Raw genomic sequence first — 27,315 nt, forward strand, 5'->3', positions numbered from 1 at the left:
TCAGGGAGCAGCTCTCTGAAAAGGGGCCGGTTGAGTTGGCCATCAAGGAATCATCTAGCTGACATGTCCATGAAGGCGAACCCGTGCTCCTAGACGATGCCTGGCATGAGGCGAGATTCTCATCCTCATTTGTTGCGTGATGAATAAATCAAGGTTAAGGAGGGAAATCGTAGTTTCAGAAATCGTTCAGTAAGTTACTCATAGGCCCAGGAGTGACATTTCTCAAATCCCTACGCCCTGTAACTCCAAAGACTGTTGAAGTAGAAAAAAACATGGGAGTGAGGTAGTTAGACTCGGTGTCAAGCCCTTCCCACGTCCCCAGGTACTTCCCTTGTGTGACCTTGGGGAAGTCACCTGGTCTCTCCTCCAAAGTGCTCTCATTCATAAAAATGGGAGTAAAATTTCTTTGGGATGCTTGCGTGGCTCAGTCGGTTAAGCATCTGCCCTTGGCTTGGGTCATGGTCCCAAGATCCTGGGATCGAGTCCTGTATCAGGCTCCCTGTTCTTTGGGGAGCCTGCTTCTCTCTCTCCCTCTGACGCTCCCCCTGCTTGTGCTTTCTTTCTCTCTCTCTGCCAAATAAATAAAATCTAAAAAAAAATTTCCTTGCTTCATGGCGTGTGAAGCATTGGAGATAAAATTACGTAGCAGCTAGTTCTTTATAAACGACCAAACGGTATAGAAATGTTGGCCATTCTGGAGGGAACCTGTTGTGCTCAGCCCTGCACACACTTTTTTTTTTCTCCTTTCTGGTTTTCTCTCTCCCCTATTTTTAGCCTTGCCTCTGCCTAAAGCTCATCATGGCATCCATGGTACTTAGCTTTTTGCCCCAGGAGTGGCTGAAGTGAGGGCGGTGGCAGAAGGGGGGTTACCTTTCGGAAATATTGCCTAGATCTTAAGGGTTTTAAAAATGAAATCAGGTGGGAGTGCCTGGGCGGCTCAGTCCGGCAAGCATCTGACTCTTGATCTCAGCTCGGGTCTTGATCTCAGGGTTGTGAGTTCAAGCCCGGCATCGGGCTTCCCACTGGACATGGCACCTACTTAAACAAAACAAAACAAAACAAAACAAAACAAAACAAAACAAAAAAACAACGGCATCTGGCGAAGCTGTTGTTAGCTGAAACAGGGGACCAGAGGTGTATTTCCAATAGTGATTGCTTGCATTTTTCTCGTGTGCTGCTTGGCCCTCCGGGGTCAGGTTAACCAAACTTCTGTACACAAAGACAGAGGTTTTGCCTGAATTTCTGAGGGGATCCTTCCCCCAGAAAATGAGGCTTTGGCTGACCCGATCTGATTACCTGCTTGGAGCTTCTCTCTGCGTTCCAGCATGATAGTAGGCATCTAGCATTTCCTCACGCTTCCTCCTGTTATTCTTTCTAATTGCCCCTTAATTTACTTTTTTTTTTTTTCCATTTAGGCAGTTGGAAGTAGAAGCATGTGCAGCTCTGCATAATAATGTATTAGGAAAGCATTTCAAGGAATAAATTATTAGCATTGTTTACATGCATGGTTCAAATTTACTGGCAAATTGTTCAGGCCTCGGTTTTACGAGGTAGCTGCCAGGGAGGCTCCTTCTGGGTAAAACCCTGAAATAGGAGAAGTTTCCTTTTGGTTTCCCTCACCCACACGTCCTCTGCCTTCTTCCTCCCCTTTCAACACCTCCCTCCGTTCCCGCCCCCACAGAACTCTGTGGGCCCGTCAGGCCTTTTACACCTTCATGTGAAGACATTTCGTGGCTTCTCCCCCCAGCGCGGGACCGGCCCCCAATGAAAGTGAGGTGTGCGAAGGAATAAATCTTCAATGGTATAATTTTAGACCCTGTGGCAACTGGGAAGGGCGGCTATTTTGGGCTGTGGGGCTTTCTCCTTGACCTGAGATGATGTTACTTTGCCGGCCATTGGCGCAGTCGGCCAACCCTGCGCGCGGCCCTTGTAGCAACGTGCCTGCCATTCCTCGGGGATGCTTCTTCGTTTCTCCGCCTAGCCGCTCTGTGCATTTGTGCAAGGGCGCGAATCTGGCCACGTGCGCCCACCTGGGCTTGTTGAGGGGGTGGCACGGGCTACCCCTGAGGGGCAGCAGAGACGGAAGGCACTTCCTTCCACGGAGGGGGCAGGGAGGCTTCCTGCTCTGGTCATTGCCTGTCCCCCAGCTTCCATGCTTTATCAGCTGTTTGGTGACCATTGTGTGGGTCACCCCCTCTCTGAGCAAGGTGACCAGGTGGTCTCCGGGCCGCAGCGTCTGGGTACCCCTCCTGGGAGGCCTCATTTGAAGCTGCCCTGGGGGGAGGGGTGCATCCTCACCACGATCCTGACCACCCTGCTTGCTCCCTTCCCACTCAAGCTCCTGATACAGTTGCAGCCCGCAGAGCCTTGTCCGGGCGGGGGAAGCGAGTTAGGACTCCTGCAGCTGACGGGTAGGACAGCTACAAGAAATCCGAGGGTGGCCAAAACAGTGCTTTCCAGAAAGGGCCAAGAGTCTAGCCAATATCATCACTGGGGAGAATATCTTGTTCGTAGTTTTTACAACCTAAAAAGTGCACACAAGACCCAGAGATCATTCAGGAAGGAGGAATAAAGTCTGTAAAGAATGAAAAACATGGGAACATTTTTTTTTTCTTTTAAAGGATTTGAGCTTATTTGTGCCAAAAAAGAGAAAACAGAAGCCTTTTATAGGTATGGAGAGAATGTGAGTCTCTCTTCTACAAGTCTCCAGCCATTAAAAAAGGGGAGAATTCCAGAGTTGGAAAAGACAGAGAGAGAGAAAGAGAGAGAGAAGGAAAACGGGGTGGGGAGGGGACTAGGATAAAAGAAACTGACTAAGGAATAGAAAAGACAGTGGCTGGAGGGTAAGACAAAGGGAGAGACAAAGATCAAGAGATAATGCTGCCTTCCTTATCTGCCGTCAAATTAAATTTTTTTTTTTTTGAGAGGAAAGGAGGGGGGAGAGAGAGCTTGCCCAGGGGTAGGGGGAGAGGTAGACGGAGAGGGAGAGAAAGAATCTTAAGCAGGCTCCATGCCCATTGTGGAGCCCAACGCAGGGCTTGATCCCACGACCCTGAGATCATGACCTGAGCTGAAACCAAGAGGTGGACACTTAATTGGCTGAACCTCCCAGGCGCCCCTGCTGTTAAATTAAATTTAACAGCTATTTTGAGAACCAACTATGTCTTTTCCAGTTCTCTATTTCTCTATGACAGATCACCCTAAAATTTATTTACTTAAAACCGCAACCATCATTTTTATTATTATCTGTCAGGGTGCTGAGTGTTGGCTGGGCTCAGCAGGGCGGGTCTTGTGCAGCCTTTCATGAGGCTGAGGTCTGCGGGCAGCCCGGGCTGGGGTCATCTCCAAGGCTTCCCCACTGACACGTGGGGATGGATGCGGGCCCTGCCTGGAACCTCAGCTGAGGCCATCAGCCGGAATGCCTGGTCACTTTTCACAGCAGCTCGTCCCTGTGCTCCATTCCCGGCCTCTCAGGGCTCCAGAGATGAGTATCCGAAGAGAACAAGGTAGAAGTTGAACCCTCCTTTCTGGCCTGGCCCACGCACGTGCTCTATGGGTCCAGCAGTCAGTAAGGTCAGCTCAGATTCAAGGAGAAGGCACATAGACCCTTCCTATGGATTTGAGGAGTATTTGAGAACTTGTGGCTATGTCTTAAAACTGCTAAAATGTCCAATGATGAGGTCATCTGTTCTCAACCTTCAAACCTCCAGAAGCTTCTTGTCGAGTTGGAGCCATGCAAGTCAGTTAAATAATCAGGGCAAAGGAATGAAATGTCCATTCCAGCTTTATTCAAACCCTAATGTTTGTTCTTAATAACTTCTTATCCTGTTATCTGTTTTCTCTTCCCCTGCCTCACGTTCATTCCACCAACCATCCTTCCTTTCAATGGCATCTTTCTTCTGTGGTCCTAAAACTCTTTCCATCCCTCCATCTCCTTTGGTCATCACTGTATGCTTTCCGTGCATGAAAAAGATTTACCTCCCGTTCCCCTTCCTTACATTTTGCTTCTCTATGGCCATTTCTCAGACCAGTGACCTCTCCCTGCCCTTCCCTGCCCCCCTCCTCACTTGACTGCTTAAACTATGTATCTTCATGTGGGGTTCCCTCTTTGTGGCCACTGTCTCCTGCCTTCTAAAACCATGTCTTATATTCCATGTAGCTCATGCCTTTCTTCTCTGCTCTGACTTGTCTTCTCCTAGGTGCCATTTGTCTCACACAGTGTCCCAGGGCAATGGACCCTGGCGTGCCCAGCGCCCGGCATCTCCATCAGATGCAGCTTTGATGGTGTACCATCTTCATGGTGAGGCCTTGTCCACAGCCACGGACTTTCAGGCGGGATTTGCTGCTCAGCTGATGACCTTTCTCTGGTAAGAGTTTCCCATCATCTCCCATCATCACCGAAGAGACTTTTTTCTCTGCATCTCAGTCTCTGGTCTCCAAATATTACTAACTGTAGATATTCACTTAAAAAATTATTTATTTATCTTAGAAGGTAAGAGAGGGAGAGCATGAGCAGGAGGGGCAGAGAGAGAGGGAGAGAGAATCTGAGCCATGGAGCCCAACTTGGGGCTCGATCCCTGGACCCTGAGATCATAACCTGAGCCGAAACCAATGGTCGGACGCTCAACCGACTGTACCACCCAGGTGCCCCTAGACATTCACTTTTTTTTTTTTTAAAGATTTTATTTATTTAACAGAGACAGACAGCCAGCGAGAGAGGGAACACAGGCAGGGGGAGTGGGAGAGGAAGAAGCAGGCTCCCAGTGGAGGAGCCTGATGTGGGGCTCGATCCCAGAATGCCGGGATCACGCCGTGAGCCGAAGGCTGACGCTTAACAACTGAGCCACCCAGGCGCCCCTAGACATTCACTTTTTAATCCCTATGTAGGTTGGGGTCCTTTTCTCCTCTAGTATAAAAGTAATATATAGCCACTGTAGAGAATTCAGAGCACACAAAAAAGCAAAAACAAGAAAAAGCTGTTGTGGGTATAAATGTTGTTATGTTAAGACCTTGGTGTGGGCTACTGTTTTCCCTCCATATTTATAATTGTTATTTAGAAAAAAAAAAAAAACAGAATTACTACTTAGATGGGCAATGCTTTCCTCCAAGTTATTTGCTATTTTATAGAATCAGTTGTGACAAAACTAGAACCTCTGGCTCCAGCTCATTGGACCCGTCTGGGCCATGAGGCCCTAGTGGGGCCAGTACCTGCCCTTTCCTTAGTGCTAAGTCAGATGATATGGGGATCTATCTGGAGCCCAAACGTCACATCAAGGTGGGATTAGAATTTTCACTTTGAAGCCTGAAACTTTATGGGAGATGGTGTTTTGCAAGAGACAAGTGGAGAAGACCCAGGAGCCTAGAGGCATTCTGTGGATCCTGGTGCTAATTCCTGCGGTGAATTTCGTGCTCTAGCCTCATATCTCAAACCCTCCACCTGAGTGCTGGAGCTGTGTCTGTGGGATGCTGACATTTCCCCTAACAATATCAGAGCGAGGGGACACTTTTTTGCAACCTGCTTTTTTCATGTAATAATCATTCGTAAGTTTTTTCTGCATCATTATAGATTCTTCGAGATTATGATTTTGGTGCCCTCACGGTGACAACTGTAGAGGTTTGAATATTTATGAGGAAAGTGGAACATACTGCTGAAACTCTGGCGTTAGATAGTATTGAGTCCAAATGCCTGCCTTGACACGTAGTTTGCTATGGGACTTGAGCAAATAAATCACTTAAACACTCCATCTCTGAGTCCCCATCTGTAAAATGGATGTAACGATATGGTCCAGTGATGTAATGAATCGAACGTTCCCGAGACACAACCCGCCACAAAAGTAAGGGTTTGATAGCTTTTTCCTATAATTATTAATTATCATAACCCTAAATCCTCTGTAATTACTCATGAACAGCCCCCATACTTTTTCAGCACTAGAAACAAAGCCGTGATGAACTTTCCCAAATATTTACACATGATTTTCTTGAGTTAAGTGCCTATGAGTTGCATCATTGGGTCACAGATGACAGACATTTAAAGAGTTCCAAACTGCCACTGCTTTCACCGAATCGTCTAAGTGCTCCACAACCCAGCCTTTCCCATTTGTTTTCCTTGTCCACAGTTTCAGAGACAATGTGTCTCTTTCTGTGTCTAGGATTTGCTATAATGCTCGCCTTCCAACGAATTTCAAATAGTGCCACATCTGACATTTAAAAAAATTTTTTTTACATCTGACATTTAAGTCGGAGCTTTTTCAGGTAGATCTCACTTATGGATTTAGTTATTCACTCACATACTAGATGGAGATTAAGTTTATGTATAGACTAGGTTTATAGGATAGGTTTATATTGTCAGAGCTGACTTGTGTGCTGCTAACCATGGAGAGGGCTTTGGAGCTTTGAGGAAGAGTTCTAGATAGTTCTAAAGAAGTCAGCTATTGACCAAGCCTGAACAATATCTAGAAAATCCTTCCCCTCTAGGAACAGGGCTATTTGAAACAGGAACACCTGATCCTTTGACCTGCTGGGAATGATCTCCCACCTGCAGACCCTACGTACCTTGGCTCCAATGCTCAGGAAATACCAATGTGAAATTCAGTGAGATGCTTCTTTGAGCCACCCACTCTGCTGTGCACTGGAGAGAGGAAGAAAACCCAAACCCAACATGCTTCTTGCCTCAAAGACCAGTGTCTGTTGGACAAGCAGATGTGCAAACAATTATAGGTCATAGTTAAATTTGCCGGAATGGAGGAGTGTAACTGTAAGGAAATCCCTGAGCCATGGTCTGTACTGATGGTCTCCAGAGGGTTTTGGTGGGTCCAAGGTTACAGCATTTAGAGACATTTTTAGTTGCCAACAATGAACGATTGGAGATTTCAGGTAAAAATGTAGATTTCTGTCTCACCTTGAAAAAAATTGGAAGTATTAGCAATACTGAGGCCCCATGTTACCATGACAACAGTGAGGTGTGGCTGACCCGTTAGCCAGGGCATCAATTCTCAGTCTCTCTCTCTTTTTTTTTTTTTGGCACAGTCCCCACCACTCCCTACTGTGCTACCCTTTGCTGCTTTTCTTATGTGTGCTATCTGTATGGGCCATGAGTTTCTGACCACAGGCCTAATTAAGCGGGTGTTTTTAACCTTTCACAGGCTCTCAGAGAAGGCACGGAGAGGTCTGCTAGAGCCCAGGATGGCAGGGTAAGCAAGAATTTGCTAGGTAGATAGGTAGATAGGTGGAGGGAGGACCATCCATGGCGGGCAGAATAGCATGTGCAAGGATACTGGGGCTGGAGCATGGAGGTCTGGTTGGGTGATGACAGGCAGACGGGCTGGAGAGGAGTTGGGCATTGGAAGGAAGGGACTGAGAGAAAGAGTTGGAGAGTCTTGCAACCCATCGGCTCTTGAGCAGCCTGCACACCAAAATAAGGCATTTAGATTTTTTTTTTTTCTGTAAAAACTAGATCTGATGCTTGCGAGAAGAATAGCTAACAGAGTTTCTATTATCTGTGCTCTGACACCATGGTGGCACCTTGCAAAGCATGTTGTGCTCAGAACCTCATTCAGTTCTGATGCCAAGCCCAGAAGACGTGCGCTTCTCTTACCCTCACTTTACACGTGAAAAAATGCTGATAGAAGGAGGTTGGTGAAGTGACTTCCCCAAGGTCAGACCAGTAAGTGGCAAAGAGGGAAGTGGACCCTAGGCCCAACTACAGAGCTTGCAACTTGATCGCTAGGCATCCAGGCTTCAGAACTACTACCGTCGCAGGGAAGGCAGGTTGCTCTGGGAGGGTGTCAGGAGAGGCCGACAGACGGAGCAGGGTGGCTGGGTGTCTGCTGCAATGGCCAGCAGGAGAGCAGGAGAGCCACACGGGGCTGCGTCTGTGCAGTGCAGAGGAAGGGGCATGTGGGTTACACGGGGGACGACCCTTCTTCGTGGGATGTGCCCGCCATAGGAGTTTCCTCTTACTCCTTTGAATTCTCAGGGCACTTGGTGTCTCTTGCCCAGGGCTTGCTTAATGCCCCCATAACAGCTGTGCACATCTTACGGCCTCTTGTCTAGTTCAAGTTTGTAAGGGGCAGGAGGAATCATGCTTTATTTGCCTTAATTTTATTTTTGCCTTGCTGAGCACAGTGCTTTCGTAAACGAATGAATTCCCCAAATTATCGTTTTCAGATCGTTTCTCCTTCTGTATGCATTTGCGAAGGCTGTGGCAGGTTAAACAGTTTCTCTTTTCAAACATGAAAATAATTTCTTTACACGATCTACTGTAAACTATTTGAAAATACGAGGGAGAGGAAGACAGGGAAGCTGTTTAAAAGCAGCAAAACCCTTTAAGAGTCAATGTCACATTTATTGTTATAAAATATTTTTCTCTCTCTGTTAGACATCTGGTTCCCATTACGTACAGTATTGGGTACTTGAGTTCACCAGGCATTTTGCATACCAAGCAGTGTGCATGTGAAATCCGCCCGACATCCGCCAGTTCATATTTGCACCATGCAAGTCCTACTTTACATTTGCAGACAACCCTTCGATCACCAACTTAATTCTTCCCAATATGCTTTCGAGGTTATTTTGTTCATCCTCAGCTTGAGGACCAAATTGCCTACATCTGAGAAATGAAGGACTTAATCACGGAGTCTTTGCTTTGTGTCCCTGTATGGTCCAACTATCTATAAGCTTGCACCAAAGTCAATGGAACATCTAAATCCTAAGTCTATATTTCCCAGCAACATTGACCCAGAAATGAGAAACACAATATGGAATGTTTGCTAATGAGTCATGAATTTCATTATAATTGCTTCCACATTCAGGATAGCGCCCTTAAACCATCTAATCTTGACATATCCTGCAACAATCCCATGTGTTGTAAATGATTTTGTTTTATTCCTTAGGTTACTGTTAAGGGCTTATTTTATGCTTCATTTCATTTTCTTAAAGAAAGCCGCACACGTGTGCGCGCGCACACTCACTCTCTTGGGTGCGCACGCACGCGCGCTCACACGGCAGAGGCTTTTGCCTCCATCTCTATTTTTTGAAATAAGATAATTACAAAACCAAAAGGAGCCGTCGTCCTTTGGTTTGGAAATAAAAATAAACACATTTAGGAAGAGAGTTGCAATAGGGTCTATCGTGGAGTTCCAAGTCAGGTCTGTGAGGTTTAAGGCCAGAAGGGACCAGTGTCTGGGCCAGTGGCCGCCTGTCCCCTCCCTCTCCGCATGGAAGGGTCTATGACTGCGTGAACGGAGACCGCTAGCATTCAGTACAGTAATAATGGAAAATTAAATACGACTTTTAAAAACTGCTCACATTATAAAGTGATCTATTAGCATTATATGACTTTGGCACTTAAAGTGACTGATCCTAATTGTACGATTTGGCCCATGGCAAGCATTAAAGAGCTACAAAATCTTGTGGGCTTTTTTTTTTTTTTTTAATCTCTTTTGGGGTATTTTAAAGTGGATTTTTTTTTTTCCTTTGGAAGAAAGCTTTGTTCCTGCCACGGAAAAGGTTGTGCAGAAGAAATCTCTCAGTCCTGATAGAGCCAGAGGTAATTATAGTTTCTTTTTCTTCGATTCATGAATCGATAAGGCAAATATTAAGAACATTTTTGCATTTTTTCCCTCCTCCTCTTTTATTAAGTGAAACTCTGCCTTTACAGCTTGGGGATGTTCTCCTGAAAAAGTAAAGATGGATGGCCTTCCCTGATAAGCTTTCCTAGCAATCAGACAGGCATTCTTTCCCTGCACCTGGTGATCATAGTGTATCCTGCTGAATCTGTTCTGCACGAGCCCGTGGGTCGCTGAGATGACGTTGCATATGCCGTACCTTGAGCTGAACTTAATTTAAGCAAGCTAGCACAAAACAAGGGCGACTTCTGCGCAGGTCTTTTTCTTAGATATACTTACTAAAGGGTTTGCAGTTTTCAGAAAAAGAGGGATGCATGTGGGGGAATGTCATTCATCTTTGAATTAGACTTGATGTTTACGATATGTACAGCCTTTTTCATAATTCTCAAGGTATGGACTACAGGAAGCTCATTAACTGAACAGTATTGGAAACGGTAGCTTTTTATGCTGACGGAATCCTTTTTGAACTTCTGTGTTTAAGCCAAACTGAAGTTTTACTTTAATCTATGTGCCTATGCATTTCTTGCCGGCAGTTTTCAGATCTCTCAGTTGTCGAAAAATTGCCTACTATGCTTCAGAGAGTTTTGGTATAATGACCCACATTATTATCCACTTCACCAACAGTGGGCTCTTGAACACATAATTTAAAAACTCCAGTAACACTGTTAGAGTGTAAACACCAGCCTTATTGATTTGAAAAATTCTTTTTCTGAAATCGGACTTTTTTTTTTTTTTTAAAGACCATGCTAAAGCAGAAAGAAGTTTAAAGGCTCTTGTGAGTTTTTCACTCACACTTCCCTATAGCTTGTAATAGCTCTCTTTCTTCCAAACCCTGAAATCCACAGAAGAGAGCAGAAATACTTGTTATTGACCTGAATTAGGATAAAAGGAAGAGAGAAGATAAGATCATAGCCGTCGGCACTTTGTTTATGAAAACATCATTTTAACGATGTGCTTGAATCAGGCAAAAGTAATGCGCCTCCCTCCTCTTCCAGCATATTTGAAATGCCAGCCTGATCGGACCTAGAGAGCAATGCCCAGAATTAGGGCAATACCTTTCCTGTATGCTGGTGTTGTGCAGGATGGCATCATTTAATCGTGATGGTTTTTCTTCATTATTTTAGAAATACTCACCATAATAAAATAAAAATATACAGATGTATACCTATAAGAACAAAAAATAAATTTGTTTTTATAAAAAGTTATCATATTTTATTTGAAAAGTTTTAGGACTTGAAAAAGAAGTTGTGAAAATAATTCAGAGAGATCGCCTGTTCCCTTTTCCCAGTTCCCCCAAAGATAACATCTCATATAAACATAGTACCTTGTCAACATTAGGAAATTGATTTAATAGTGTTATCCTATTTATAGACCTCATTTGGACTTTAGCAGTTTTTTTTTTAAAGATTTTATTTATTTGTTTATTTAAAAGAGAGAGACAGAGACAGAGAGAGCTCGTCACACAAGCAGGGGGAGGGGAAGAGGTTGAAGGAGGGAGAATCTTAAGCAGATCTCATGCTGAGCTTGGAGCCAGACACAGGGCTCCATCTCACGAGACTGAGATCATGACTTGAGCTGAAACCAAAAGTAGGACACTTAACTGATTGAGCCACCCAGGCATCCCTGGATTTCAGCAGTTTTTATATGCATTCACATTAAGGGTATATATACCTAGGGTGTGTGTGTGTGTTTGTAAAAGAGATTTTATTCATTCATTCAGAGAGAGAGAGAGAGCACAAGCAGGAGTGGGTGGCAGAGGGAGAGGGAGAAGCAGACTCCTGGCTGAGCAGGGAGTCCCGAGGTGGAGCTTGATTCCAGGACCCTGGGATCATGACCTGAGTTGAAGGCAGATGCTTAACTGACTGAGCCAGCCAGGCGCCCCTCGAGTGTGTATTAATATGTGGAAATGCATTAACCACAAGCGCTAAGGGAGCATCTCTCACTGATGAGTGCTGACAGTACGCAAGATTCTCAGATGATGTGGCTTTGTATATCCTGTGGCTGACTAAAGAGGAGGTAGATTTGGTTGTATTAATGAAGACCTCATATTATTAGCTATATCCATATATTAATTGACTAATAAAAATAATCAATCCTATATCAAGTGCCAACTGGAGATACAAAGATGGTGGCACTGATTCCGCTTTCAAAGAACTCACAGAAGTAGGTAGGAAAAGAATCAACAATTACACCACGGAGAGTTGTTTACCATAGGACAAATGAAACAGCACCCCGTTACTAAGCACCTACAAGTGCGTTAGCGATAAGGGAATAAGATGCATGCCTCTCTTGTTCTGGATCATACGGCTGAGTGGAGAAGACAAGACCGGTAACGAGTAGTGACAACAGAGAGCCTACCACAGGGCAGGGGCTCAAAGTGGGTCGGTCCTGACCTGGTTCAAGGGGTGCAAGAAAGTGACTCAGGGGCATGTCCTGTAGCCACAATTGGCATTTCAAGATGTTGAGAGTGATAGGATCTTTGAGCCAGCTTGTTCCATTCAGAGCCTAGATAGCGTCTTCTAGTTCTGGTGTTGCATTTGAGCAGATGCTTTGCCAACACATCATTGTTCCTTAGAACTGACTCAAAAGTTCTTTTTTTATTCTTGCTTATTTTTATTTTTTAAAGATTTTATTTATTTATTTGACAGAGAGAGATAGCGAGAGAGGGAACACAAGCAAGGGGAGTGTGAGAGAGAGAAGCAGGCTTCCCGCTGGCCAGGGAGACTGACACGGGGCTCGATCCCAGGACCCTGGGATCATGACCTGAGCCAAAGGCAGATGCTTAACGGCTGAGCCACCGAGGCGCCCCCAAAAGGTCTTCGACATCATACTTGTTATGCTAGATCTTCCCTACTCAACCCTGGCAGGCCTGGTGCTGGGCTCACATAGCACATGGGTTGGAGAGACGTCTATTTTCTAGCAGTAAAGCGGAAGTGGTTCCCTAGAGCATGGTTGGTAGCCAGTGCTAGAGAAATAAAACCATTGTATGCCTTAAAAATTGAGGTTCTTTATTCCAAATGTAACAACACTATCACCCTCTATCCTCCTACAGATGTGATTATGAGCATTTCCTGCTTGGAACTCCTCAATTGCTTTCCACTGGACTTCAGGTGAGATCTGGAATTCCTACTGTAGCCTGTGGTCTACAGGGTCCTGTATGGTCTGGCCAACCTACCTATGTCCTCAGCCTCATCATAGTCCACTTTACTTCCAGTTCCCAGGGGTCCAGTCTCACTGGACTGTTGAATGGCCCTTTAATTTGCTAAGCTGTGTTCCACCCCTGGGCCTTTGCACATTCTGCTTCCACAAATGCTCCCTTCCCACACATACCCTTTCTCTATACCTTCATCTATAACCTCATTCTTCAGGCTTCTATTGTAAGACTTGCTATACTGAAGCACTTGTCTCTATGAAGTTCCCACTAAGAGTTCCATTTTATCCATAGTTATGTATCTTTATCTATACAATCTTATATTCAATGATAGGACTATGTATCTGTCTCTCTTATTGTACTGTGAGTTCCATGCGGGTAAGGATGATGTATGTTTTTGTGATTATCTTCTCGAGGTTCAATAAGTATTTGTTGAATGATTTATTGAATGGATGCATGGATGAATGAATGAAATAATGACACATCCCCTGATTTCTCCCATAAGTTTAAGTAATGTCAAATCTGGGATTTGGACATATGTATAAACTCTTCATTTTGGGTTCATTGGTTTGGGGCTCATTTCTGGGGTCTTTCTCATGTTCAGACCAGCTTTTCATAAGAAATCATGGTTTGGTTGTCAATTTTGCCCACGTCTGTGGGTTCTGCTTTGCATGTTTTATCTGATCTAGTTGTTATTTCAAAAAGGTAGCGGCCATTCCTTATCAACATGGTGGCCCTTCATTGGCAAAGAATAGCCCAGAGCTTCTTCGACAAACTCAGGGCTCTGGGCATGGCACGGTGGTATGTTGGTGACCTTGACAGTGGGAGTACTTTGGCAGACAGTTCCAGCACACCCTTGGAAGAGTTTGTAGCTGGATTCTAGATCCAAATCCTGTCTTCACTGGCATCAGGATGGGAGAGACTATAATGAGGATAAAGGAGGCTCATTTGCGAATATCAGATCAAAGAGGTATTTGGAACAGGGCTAGAGATAGAAGTCAGGGACCATTCTCCACAGAGCAGTGATCTTTGAGCTAATTCTAGATTGACGGTCAGGGTTGAATTAGTTCTATGGGAGTATGTGACAGGTAAGGATGAAACAGAGGGCGTGGTGTGTGTAAAGGTCTTGGAGAGAAGTTTGATGAGAAGACTCAACCAAATCTCTGGAAAATTTGGATACAAACCCATGTCTCTTGAAAAGAGTGATCCTTCCCCTGTCCCTCAAATTTGAATTATCTAGGTCATTGTTTCAATTTTGTGGCCGGTCTCTACCTAGTCTAAGCGTATGTTAGTAATTAAATGTAGATTATTTATCTTATATTTAGGTAGGTAGGTAACAATGCAGTGTGAATTCCATCCCTTTTCTCCTTTCCTTGTAGGTTTCTATCAAGGTGTGTGTGTGTGTGTGTGTGTGTGTGTGTGTGTCCTTACATTCATTTGTCAATCTTTCCCAGATACGAATGAAGCTCACAGACTCGTTTATTTTAAGAGCTTTGAGGTTCTGGAGGGTGCTGCCTGTGGTGAATGCGTAGCTAGTATAAAGACAGCATGACCTGCCAGGAGGGGTTTAGATTGTGGAGTTCAACGCCTGGGGTCAAGGTTGAACTTCACGTGCGTGCTGACTTGTGATTTTGGGCAAGTCCCTTAACCTCTCTGAGCCTCAATTTTCTCCCTTCTAACGTTGAGGTGACAATAAAATTATTTGCCTCATTTGCCTCATAGAATTATGTATGTGATGTGATTTACACGAAAGAACTTCAAAAATTATGAGGCACTTTGTACGTATCAGGCATTATTGTTATACAGTAAATGGACTCTTAAAAAATGTGACTGGTTACTGCAAGAAAGTGCCATACGTGTGGATGAAAAATTCCCAGGCTCATTGTCACTTGAAAGTTTACAATAACGTATTTCAAATATGGCAGCAATGTGGCAGCTAGACATTCAAACATTTCTCAAAGCGATGAAAATTTACAATTACTATGCTGCAGGTTTATCATTGACACAGCAGTTCAGTGTATAAATATTGAGAAAGAGAAGGTCAGTCCCCAAATGAAGACTGGTAAACCCTTTGATGTTTAGCAAGAAAGATATCAAAGTGAATTTTCCTGGGATATTTCTGGGTAGCTCATTTTGTAGTATGCTTGGAAATTATATAACCTTAGAATCACTTTTCAGGATATAGTAATAAACTTTCTCGAAAAGTTTTATTGAACTAGGAAGTGGCTAGAGTAACTGGGAGGAAAGGCAAACATGTTTTATATGTAACAAAAGACGATTTCAAACATCAATTTTAAAATATAACAAATCTAAAAATGCACGTCCAGTTCAATACTAAAAAAATTAGTGAGATCCTTTTGCTATAAAAGTGATTTTCTAGAAACTCAAATAGGGTTCATATTAAAGAGGACAGGGGTGAATTTGTTCCACAACACAAGCCCAGAAAATGTTTGGTGGGTAGTACAAGCTGGGTTATTGATGAATGGTGGGGAATTTGGAATGTAGAACTGGAACCATAAGTAACATCCTTTTTTTTTTTTTTAAGATTTTGTTGATTTATTTGAGAGAGAGAGTGTGTGTGTACAAGCAGGGGGAGGGGAAGAAGAGGAGGGAGAAGCAGACTCCCTGCTGAGCAGGAGGGCCGATGTAGGGTTGGTGCCCCAGACCCCAGGATCATGACCTGAGCCAAAGGCAGACACTTAACCAATTGAACCACCCAGGCACCCATGGAACCGTAATTAACGTCTGGATAAGAAAACCACTATCAACTATTTTATTTTATTTCATTTGATCTTTTCACCATAAACCATTTTAAATGAAGATAGTTTTGTTTTTGTTTCTGTTTTGCTCTGTTTTTCCTTCTTTCCTATTTCTCTATCTTGCCGAGTTGGGACATTTTTTCCCCCCTTTCCTCTTGAGACTGTCCTGAGTGAAAAGAAAACAAATATTTAAGTACTATATAGGAACAACACAAATGATGTTGGAAATGGGCCAACCACAAGCGATTGTGGTCATTGGCTGGCTGGTCTCAAAACCTCTGTCAGCTGCTGCATGTAGGAAGCTCAGGAATGTTTTCTGGTCAACTGAGGAGATCAAAGTTTTGGATCTTGAAAAGACAAGACTTTTGGAGTGGGGGAGGGCGCAGTACACATCACAGTGGTGAATACATTGTAGGACTAACTTCCACCACCCAAGAATAGTAATGGCATTGGGATCCCGCAACTGATTAGTGGAGACCAACAACACATTATGGTCAGTTGGAGCCTCGCTGGGCCCAAAGTCACCCCAGAGCACTTTGCGAGAGGACCCTGGGGTCTTCACCTGAGCCTGAGACAGCTGCCATTTGAGCTTTCCCGCCTCATCCACCCCAGAGCAGTCCAGCAGCTGGATGGTTCTTGACTATCAGAATCTCGCTTTTACCATTCCTTGAGAAATTTGGTGTTTTCCTCTTTCGTAGAAAGTCTTTTGCGTGGAGGTGAACCCAGAGTTAGGGGTTGCTTAGCTCCAGCCTCAAAATGCACACACTGCATCTTTAAGAAATAGTTTACTTGTGAATCAGTAAACGTACCAGACAAAGCAGCCATTATTTATGCGTTCCTGCATACCCGGCAAGGTGAAAATAATAGAATAAACATCATATACTTCATTATGATATCGGTTTACACTTGCAGGGTACACAAAAAGAGGCCATTTCATCAAGCTAATTGCCTGAAAGTAAAAGAGAGAGAACTTTAGCTATTAGTCTATTATGGGGCTTTTTTCTTAATCACAAATAGGGGCCGTGTGTCCCTGGGGGGATGTGTATTCTAATTTACAATTGAACTACAGATCAGAGCAATCAATCTTGGGCAGCACTTTTACAGTGTAATTGCTGCAACAGTAACAAATAGAAAAAAAAAGAAGAAGAAGGAGGAGAAGAAGAAGAAGAAGGCCTAGCTGAGCTTCAGCTTGAAGTGGAGATATTTCCAGGCAGTAGTTCAGGGTGGGAGGGAGACAAGACCCGCCACAGACATGAATATGCAATGAGGGCTCATTAGCTGCCTCGTGTTGCCATGACGAATGGCATTATCCCCGGCCTGGTGCTGTCTAAACATGAATTTTATAACGACCCATTTATCATGACTTGTCATGAGCTTCTGTACTGTACTTTCTTCCCGCTCACACACCTTTCCCTAGTAGGACGGGAAAAATCTTTCCCTTTTCTATTATTGTTTCCTTTTGTATTGATTTCTGGCCCTTCAAGGCAAGTGCTCCAATGTAGCAACATGCTCATGAATGATTTGTGACTTCAGAAAGTTCGAGAATGAAAACTCGATTAGTCATTCCATTTTCCCTGCGGTCATATGATTGAGAAAAAAGTTAGAGTCCACTTCGAAAGAAATTTCTTAATGTGTGAGCTTTCATTTCACTGTAGCATTCTGACACTGCAGAGACTTAAAATTTAAAATGAACTACGTTGTCTTCCTTTCATTAGTTTTCTTCCTTTTTCTTTTGTCCTGTAAGAACCTTTCAGTATCTTCCAAGTGGAACTCAAACGTTTAGAGGTATTTTCCAAAAATCTTGGCGCAAGGACTGAAATGCTTACAAGATTTTTAGAGCTTAGCATTTTACAGGTGCATGAATTGATTTCTCACTCAGATACCTGCTTAGATTGTGGGGATGAAGGTAAGGTTGGCTTGTTCTTTGATGGTAACTTCCCAGGACATACGTTTTATTAATAGCAAAAAAAAAACAAAAAAAAACCCCAAAACCAAAAAACCATGAAAGCAATCTCCGTTGATAGAAACCATGAGGTCTGTTTGAATATTCAGCAGCCTCCAAACTGCTATAACGTGAAGGCTGGACTCTGTGCCATTGGCCAAGAGCGTGTGTGAGTGCCTCAAAGCTAAGTCCCACAGCTGATCAAGCACATGGTTCTAGATGGGCAGAAGTGGCCTCGTTGTAATACAGACCCGATCAGCGGGATCTTTGAATAGACTACTTAGTTACCTTAAAGAGAGTAGTACTGAGACATTTCTCAAGGTACAGGAAAGGCACGGGAATGTAGGGGAGGAGAATCTGGGATTGTTTTGCACACCCAGGGGTTATGGCCATCCTAATTTGCAAACAGAAAATAGCTGGCCAGATCTTTTTGAGTGTGGCTATCTCTCTTGTGCCCCTGAATTCTGAATTTTTTTTTAAAGATTTATTTATTTGACAGAGAGAGACAGCAAGAGAGGGCACACAAGCAAGGGGAGTGTGAAAGGGAGAAGCAGGCTTCCCGCCTAGCAGGGAGCCCGATGCGGGGCTCAATCCCAGGACCTTGAGATCATGACCTGAGCTGAAGGCAGACGAGCCACCCAGACACCCCCTTTGAATTCGATATTAACAGTAATGATACTTCTACGTGATAGCGTTTAAACAATAATACATAAAATTAACAATAAAATATTTTATATATTAATGATAATTACGTACTTGCGAGGCATTCTGCACTTCCAGAGCTCTTTCATCAGATCCTCAGGTTAGTTGGGGGCAGGGTTATTATTTCCATTTTAAGGAAGTCATAATTGAGGCTCGGAGCTTAAGTGACTAGATCAAGGTCACACAGTTAGACCATGATGGTGCTGGGGCTCCACGTCAAGCCTTTACATTTCTAGGTTGGTGTTTCTCTATATCCAAAGTCACCAGAGCAGGAAATTGTTCCTAAAATGTCTTTTTTGGGATTTAGCAGTAAGTGAGTACGTTGGGAAAGGAGCCCGTTGAAAAGTTGGCCATCATTTACACTTGAGAGCCTGTTATTCTCCTAAACTACTTACTAGAAATTGAAATTAGCACGTGCATGTCAATTAAAATTAAGTTGCCATTCCAGCCATTTAAGTTGAATTATCTTTCATCATTTGAAAATGCAGATAGGAAGTGTTTTTCAACATAAAGACTTGGGTACCATTCTGGCTGGTATTCTTGTGTTTTGAGTCTGTTGGGCATTATATATATATATATTTTTTTTTTTTCAGAAGAAAATATCTTTTGTGTTTTCCGCTATGAATAAATTAAACAGGATTGTTAAAGATGATTTGGTGAAGAAGGGATTAAAATATTGGCAAATGATATTAAAGAACATTGTGATTATGACTGAGCAGATTAAGACTGTGTCTATATGACACCAAACATCTGGATGAAAATGGAAAAAAAAATTATAAAATCCTTGATTGTTTTCTTTACTTGACACTATACATCTGGATCTTTAAAAACATCTGGGTTTTTGACTCTTATTTCCCAGGTTTTCTCTGGGTGTTTGGCGTCGTGTACAGAGAGGTGGAGAAAAAAAAATTAATACTGTTATTACTGAATTAGAGAAAATGATTGCATTTAATTAATCTGCAAATATTAACTAATTATTCTATTTAACATAACATTTAATGAATAAAATCTTCCACCAGGCAAATAAAATAAGAAAGAAAGATGTAATTAGGTGATTTAAGAATAAAACTTGGCTTAAGGCTTATTTCAATCTTGGTCATAGTTTACCGACGGCAATTTCCTTGGGCAAAAATCTTTTTTGGTCTTCCGACAACAATTTTCTCTCTTAGAGAGTCGTTTCTCCATGTGTGATGAGGACCTGTTAATTCACAATGTGTTTTGACAATAGTAAAATTTCATAAACACTTAATAACATATGAGATACATCTAGTAATAGACATTTTCTTTGCCAAGCGAATTATCCGGCCTGATAAAATCAGTGTAAACCCACTCTCCAACCAGCCTCCTGACATGCCCGAGGCTGAACCCCGAAGAGGAATCGAATGAAAACAGGACTTCAAAGACTTCTTTGCAATGAAAAGCACCTTATGTGACTGACTTTTTTTGTGATCTCATCTAAAAAAAGTTATTATAATTATTGAACATTTCCTCTGTAGCTTATTCTCAATCCAATCAGTTATAATGAAAATAGTCTGCTGGCTTTTTATATTCTCAAGTTTTCGGAATGATTAGTGCTTCCTTGAGATATCCCATTAATTGGACACACAACCCAGATAAAAAGGCTGAAACCCGAGAGTATATAAAAAAACATAAGGTTGTTGCAATTTAAGTGCCTTCAAAAGATCTAATTTGATTTTTAAAAGCAGTTCTGCAGATGTGAAAATTAAAGGCACGCAGAAACAAGATGTGGTTGAATGAATGTGTAGGTAAGAAACATTTAGAGGTTTCAGTAGCCTTACTCCGAGTTTTTTATTTTTTATTTACTTTTATTTTTTTATTTAGCTGTTAGGTTGGAAAGATCGAGCCTACCACACAATAGAAATTGCTGAATATTATGGGTCGCTATTTCTTTATTGAATGGCCCCATTTTTTTCTTGCCCACCGTATTTCTGGAACAACTTGGTATTTCTGCGCGCAGGTTTTCAATCCTAGCACCCATCAATCAGATTTCAAATTCTAATAGAGTGAAAGGGTCTCTGCATTTGGTTTGTCTTAGCTGTTTCATCCATGAGCTTGTCCCCCTCCTACCATGAGCAAAGGGTACACTTACTCCCATTAAAAAGAGAGAGAGAGAGAGAAAGAAAGAAAGAAAGAAAGAAAGAAAGAAAGAAAGAAGGAAAGAAAGAAAGAAGAAAGGAAGGAAGGAAGGAAGGAAGGAAGGAAGGAAGAAAGAAAGAAAGAAAGAAAGAAAGAAAGAAAAGAAAGAAAGAAAAAGAAAAGGAAAGAAAAAAAAGAAAAAAGAAAAGAAAAGAAAAAGCTCTTCTACTGGCTCTAATGACATCTTCAGTCATTAATGAGTTAATAAAAATCTCAAAGTCATCTGGGGCTAGATAAAGAGGAAGAAAGAGAAGTATTGTACTGTAATGACAGGCTCCCTGGCTGCCCTCGGAGATGTCATGGGTCAGTCATGTTAAGAATGTGTGCGTCCAATCATCTGCTGATTTTTATCAGCAAGCCTTCCAGCAGGAACTGACAAGGGCCAGTTTGGGAGTCACAATGAATAAACAATGACTTTTTGGATTGTTGGGGGCTGTGCAATAGAGTGAGGGGTTTACAGGTACTAAAACATGATGACATCAGCAATCAATATACCAATTACTGGACAAGTTATTAGATGAGGCATTCCCGGGTCTTCGGCCGTCTTGCACTTTGAAGAGGCCTCGAGGAGGGAGACTCCCTCGCTCAGAGGCAGCCAGGGGACCGAGACCCAAGGCCCTGAGCTAAGAGGCCAGCCTTGCTTCTCTGGCTGAAGCAGTCCAGACCTGCATGTTTTGAATTGCTTGCGGAGCTTATTAAAAATACAGATTCTTCTTGAGTTTCCCTCCTAGAGCTTCCATCTTGGGGCTGTGGCTCGCTGTTTATAACCCGTTGGATCGGGCAGGTTAGGGAACCCCTGTCCCGCTGCAGCTCTCAAAGTGGAGTGCCAGACCAGGAGCATCAGCCTCACCGGGGCTCTGGCTAGAAATGCAGATTCTTGGGCCGCCGGGGTGGCTCTGTCGGTTAAGCATCTGCCTTCCAATCAGGTCAGGATGGAATCTGCTCAGTGGGGAGTCTGCTCGTCCCTCTCCCTCTGCCCCCCCACCTCAAATAAATAAGAAAAACCTAAAAAAAGAAAAGAAATGCAGATTCTCAGGCCCCTCCCCAGACCCTATCGAAACAGAAACTGGGTGTATGGCTCTGAGATCTGTTTGGATGCGGCCTCCTCGTGATTCTGATGCCCCTTACGGGTTTGAGACCCAAAGCTGTACAGCAGAGATCCTCACCAAGGGTCATGCTATCGTCCATCACCTCTGATGCCCCTCTTGAGCGATCTGTTACTCAAACTAGCTAAGAGGGAGAAGTGTGCAAATATGTGATTTCCTTAAAAAATTAAACGAAGGCAAACCCAAGCTTATCTCCATAGTACGCACCCTCCTTGCACCCTGCTAGGTCTTCTTGAATGATATTGATGCGTGAGTGACTTCGATTATAGAAAGGGAAGAACAAACCTGGCTTTCGTCTATTATTTAACATAGAAAGGGGAAGTGAATTTGTTAATAATCTTCAAAGGCAAAAAAATCATCTGTAAGCAAAAAAAATCAAGGTACGTGGCGCATCCATTTGCAAATGTAACTAATATTTGTCTGTAACTAATATATGCCCACAGGCTCTTGCGTTGATCAGAGAGATCTGCTTTAAAAAATGGCCACCTAAACATGCAACTGTCCCAGGTAGGAGAGGAAAATGAGCATCACCTAATGCTGGCAAATCACAAGGGGAAGAGGAATGGCAAAGCTTTCTTGCAGGGAACTTACGGATGTCTCTCATTTTGGCTGAGTCTCCCTGAAGGGGCAGCCCAGAGCTTGCTGAACTCTCAAAAGAGGTGGGCTAGTCTGCCAGACGCGCAATAGGTAAACATAGTTCCCTGAGTCTATTTCAGAGAACAATTCCAAGGTTCTAAACATTAACACTAAAAGAAGTCTGGGCCAAGTGAGAACATTCAGGTTAAATTTGAATTAAATAGGAGTGCTTGCAGCTGGGGCCCCTACCACGTTACTATACACTGTAATTCTCCAGGAGAGTGTTGCCCAATGGATTTGATCAACAAAACCCTTTTATGAAGGATAATATTATAGAGTTAGTGTTTCAAGGAGTAAACTTTAGGCAACATGGATTCATATGTTTTAAGATGGCAAACACCTGTGGGCAGAAGGTAGTTATTCTCTCTGTTGTATAATAATGGCCCTCTTTCTCTGTTATAATTTATTAAACCCTACGTGCCTGGCGTCAACGTTAATTATGTGGTGGCTTGAAGCCAACAAGAAGGTTCATGTAACCATCACCAAAGAGTTAAGTAAGTTGTCCAGCTAGTGATGGTCAGGTTAAATCATCCCTGAATTTTTGGCGTATCTCCCAGAACAGGTACTCATTAAAACACGCACACACACACACACACACACACACACAACAAAAGTGAGTGAGAGAGAGACAGAGACAGAGAAAGAGAGAAACGGAGGGGAAAAAAAATCTGTATTTTACTAGTGAGATTACATTGTGTTTTCACAAATGAGAGGTAATTCCATCCCAACTCCTTACACGTATCCAGAGATTTCATACGAAAGCGGATGTGTCCCTAGCCTGATACTGGAAAGTCCTTCTGCTCCCCATTGACAGCATTGCCCTGGTAATTTCCAGCTCCCTGGGCTCTAGATGGTTGTGGTGGTGGAGCCGTGTTGGTTCCCACACTGACTATTCCTGAAGGTGAGAGGTGCCTGGGGATGTGGATTGCAGAGGTCGGGCAAGTCGGGACCTTAAGCCCATCCTTGGTTGTAAAACTTCTTCTCTTGAAGTTCTTGCCAGAGCTGTGTGTTAATGCCAAATGTTAATTCTTGCTGGGGACACAGTGTCTTATAAATGTTATGAAAGAATATCATTTTTCCTGCAGAAGTGAAGGTACTTTTAAGGCCATGTTAAGAAAGGGATTCGTTTTCCAAGTAACATCTGTAGGTCACGTGCTTGCCTATAAACGTCTTCTTTGCTAAAATCCTGCCCCCCCACCCCCTCCATTGTTCCTCCAGAGTTGGAAAGCAGTCTCACATGGAAGAAAGAATAGAACTTAAGGGGCATCTGAAAGATGTGTAAAGATGAAAAATAAAAACCCTAAACATAAAACACCCCACCACCCATGCTAATATGTGTCCCGTCTTCTCTGCAGTCCTGCAAGTCTATGCAAGACTCAGAACTCATTAGGATATGTCTCTGAATGAAAAATAATAGAGCAAAGTCAGCTTTGGGAGGTCTTAAAGCCCTATTTTCATCTCCTTTGTAAATATATCCCTGTTGACACTGCATGTGCTTCCCAGCTTTGGAGACACAAGGCGTTTTGCAGGAGGGCGGTCACTCCACACCCTTCCAGGAAGGAGCAGAGGTTCCGCAGAGTTAACTGGTTTACCTACCAACTCGTCTGGTTTGTTATGGAGTTGAATATTTCTCCCCTTTCTATTCTTTGAAATGGTTTGAATTAAAATAGCTTACTCAAGGTCACTGCAGGCATATGGTCCTGCTCAAAACTTTAAACAAAACATTAGTTTTTACAACCTTTTGTAATTTGGTATTGTATACAACATGGTTATATGCAGAGTTTCTGTAATCTTTTCAGCGGTGACAGAAATATGAGACGCAAATTTATAAGCCATTTAGTGAAGCATTTAATCAATTTCATGCATAGGAAATAACTCCGATTGCTTTGCTTTATCAATCTTTCTCTCTGGGAGAACTCCAGTCAACGTGATCTCCAGACACTGGCTGGGGGAATGGGGGCAGTTGGGGGGGCTGGGGGAGCAGAGTGCAGGGACAGGGTGGGGGAGGGGTGGAGAGTATGCACAAACCTTTCAATGCACTTGAACTATCAGGGACTTCTGAAGTCTCCCTGCCAGGGCTGCCAGCATCTCTGAGCCTTCTAGAGGCTGTGAATCAGACACATTCTGTGTATATTGGAGACAGAAAGTACGGGTCTAATGTTTAGAAGTTTTCGGGGCCTTTTACTGCAAAGTTACTCATTAAACCCCCTTTCTCGGAGTGCCTCTCGTGCTCAGCAGGGCGGACTGTGTCTAGCTTTAGGCTCAGAGACATAGTCAGTGGTTCTTACTTTCCAACACATGAAAAAGAAAACAGCTTACATTAAAGCTGACTTCTGCATCAGGGAGTCCAAGCAACATGCCCCAAATAACTGAAAACCCACCGAAGTGGTCTTTTACCAGCAGAGATAGTTTGGCAGTTTCCAGAATATTTAAACTGCCTTTTGGGGTTCCTGTTTTGATTCTCTTTTTGAATGGCTTAGAAGATGAATCCAGCCTTTGGCTACATAGTGGGTTAATATTTTCTTTTCTGTCGTGGGCTAGAATCCCTCTTATAACACTTTACCCCAAACACCATCAAGTTCTTAAATGAAAAAAAAATCCCAAGGGAGCAAAAGACGATCTCGCAGTAATCACTGTCTGCTAAAGTGTTTTAAAGTTGCATTAGCTCCACCTTTTCCTCTAAGATTGGAACTCATACAAAGGTACTGTAGACATCGCTTTAATTTAGAAAATAGTTTGCTTCCATTTACTTCTGAACTTAGAAAAATACTCCAAATATTCCAAAATATTCCAAATCAGCTCCATTCATGGATCTCATTTCGGGAAGATATGGCATTTCACGCTCCCTTTTAAATATGACACACGCCCCGATGTCCCTGAAATGGCCGTTCAGCGGCATGCCACTTGATGTTTATTTCGCCCTGTGATTTAAGCTGCGGGGACCACACAGTTGCATGGAACAGAGTTGCCTTGGTGATCCTGTAGGAAACTGGTTAACTCTGAGGGAGACTGGCCAATGGAGGTTTGCATGTCAGTCTGTCTGTCTATCTATCCATTGCCGTTCAACCATTAACTCCTGGATTAACCCAGTGCCTCACTGACTTTAAAAAGGAAAAAAAAAAAAAAAGAAGAATCATTTTAGAGGAAAGAGGTCTTTGGTATGAGAGCAGATATTTGGTGGGAAAAAAAGTGATTCCTTTGGGCCAAGGTATTTAAAATTTTCACAGAAAGTTTGATACTCAAAACAATGACCATACACTTACTGTCTTGTGAATATTAGAGTTTCTAAGGCTAAGGCTTAAGGCTAAGAGCCTAAGGCTAACATCTTGCCTGCCACTACCTCCAACCTCAGTTGCTTTCTCCAACTTCCTTGACATGATCTATGGAAGCAAAGGTTTCATTTTTGTTTTTGTTTTTCTATCCAAAGAACCTCTAAAACATAGGTCATATTCGGCAACATATCATTGTGTCCTTGATAGTTTCACTCATCAGTGTCTTAGAGATCTTTCCTTGCTGGTAGAAACAGATATATAATATATCATTCTTTCTAAGTGCTTCAGAAATTTCCCATGGGCCATACCAATGCTCATTGCATCATTCCCATATAATGTGTGCACGGATTCCTACTACCTTTTTGCTGTTTTACACAGTGCTGCAGTGACTATCCTTGGACATACTTCCTTATGTACTTGGGTATTTCTCATATACCTGTATGTATAACATTCATAATACTCCTATGTTATGAGTTTTGTCTAGCATGGGTACTTAAAGTGAAATTTCTGGGTATGCACATTTTATTTTCTGATAGTTACTGCCAAATTATCTAGCAATTTTAATTTTTAAATGAAAGTCCTACTAGAATCTCCGATATGACTTTTCTCAATTCTACTCCAATCTACACATCACTCAGCCACTCTTATTCTTTGTTAAAAACTTTGCCTTTGCTTCTCCAAGAAGATGGAGACCATCCAAAGTGCCTTCTCATTGAGTCTTCCTTGTTCCAGGGCGAGCTGGGCCAGCCCGCCTAAACACCAGCCAAATGTCTAGAAGTTGGGCTGATCAGCCCATTGAGATGGCCAGCTAATCCGTGATTGTATGGCAGTAGTCAAAAAACCAGACCAAACCAAACCTATTATTCATCCTTTTCAAATGTGTTTGTAAAGTCAATCACATATTTCCATTTCAATCATAACATGGATGCCAAATTCAAGGAATTGTTTCAGCCAGTTTCATATCAAAGACCTACATATTTTTAGCATTTGAGAAGATAGCCTTGTAACAGACTGGTGTTTGCTTAGGACTTCGGGCCTAGGAAGGACATTGTTCTGGAATGACTTGCTAAGAAACAACTTTCCTTGTCTCCTTCACTCAGTGAATTTTTGTTTCCCTCTTTAGTACCTGATACCCATGTCCCCCTCTCTATTCTCCATTGCTGCCTCTTCAGACCCTTCTCCCCACCAGCTTTTGAAACAATATGGAAGCTCCGTATTCACCCCAGCATACCCTCCTCTCTTCCATCCATTTCATCGACTAAATCTATGAAACACAAACCTAGTTTGGATTCGCTCTTATTTGCAATATTTTCTTATTATTTGGACTCTTTGTCCTCCATGGATTTGTCCCCAGATCAGTCTTTTAAAACATATTTTCTCCTCCTTTATATATCGTTTACTTGGTAAAACAAAATGGCCACGGTTCCCTAAATCTTGCTGCCTCTCTGCTCTTCCCATGCCCTGGAATGCCTTTCCCTGAACTCCAGAGGAGACCTTATTCTCAAAGTGGGGTACTTAATGTGGCTTCTGCCATCTTCCTCATGTTCCACCAAAACTAGTGTCACCATTATTTGGGGGGACAACTAACAAGGAAGGGAAAACGGAAGTCAGATGTTGGGCTAGGTCTACGTGAAATGGCTGGACTGACTATAATCTCAATAAAGGTTAAGCAGATTCTAAGTGATGGATAGTAATGTGTTTTCAATTCTACAGGCTAAAGCAGAAAGTGAGAACGTAATCAAATTACAGCTGTATTAAAATGTTAGGCTACAGCAAGTTTCTGTTCAGCTCTACTCTAGCGCAAGCATCTAATCAGGAAATGGCCGACTATGTAACCCATGAATTGTTTGTAACTCAGAACCTTTAAGTGCAATGAAGCTAACCCCATTATATGAATAACATATTTAGTCTATATTATGTATAGTAATTCATGGATGAAAATGATACTTTTGGGTCTCTTAGTAGAG

At 42.8% G+C, this 27,315-nt stretch overlaps 1 protein-coding gene across 13 annotated transcripts in view; it reads left to right on the plus strand.

Annotated features, from left to right (window-relative positions):
- Positions 1-27,315, plus strand: part of LOC113263654 (uncharacterized) — a 177,987-nt gene that overhangs the window by 43,042 nt on the left and 107,630 nt on the right. For 12 of the 13 annotated variants that reach the window (XM_057303856.1, XM_057303855.1, XM_057303848.1 and 9 more), the window contains 4 exons: positions 4,200-4,367; positions 7,143-7,190; positions 9,483-9,544; positions 12,676-12,733. In XM_057303856.1, coding sequence (XP_057159839.1) covers positions 4,200-4,367; positions 7,143-7,190; positions 9,483-9,544; positions 12,676-12,733 — 336 coding nt within the window. Of the gene's footprint in view, positions 1-4,199; positions 4,368-7,142; positions 7,191-9,478; positions 9,545-12,675; positions 12,734-27,315 lie in introns of those variants that run through there. The other variant, XM_057303857.1, reaches the window with a different exon arrangement.

The sequence above is a fragment of the Ursus arctos genome, unplaced genomic scaffold (genome assembly GCF_023065955.2).
Source record: "Ursus arctos isolate Adak ecotype North America unplaced genomic scaffold, UrsArc2.0 scaffold_28, whole genome shotgun sequence".
In the NCBI taxonomy this organism is placed as follows: Eukaryota; Metazoa; Chordata; class Mammalia; order Carnivora; family Ursidae; genus Ursus; species Ursus arctos.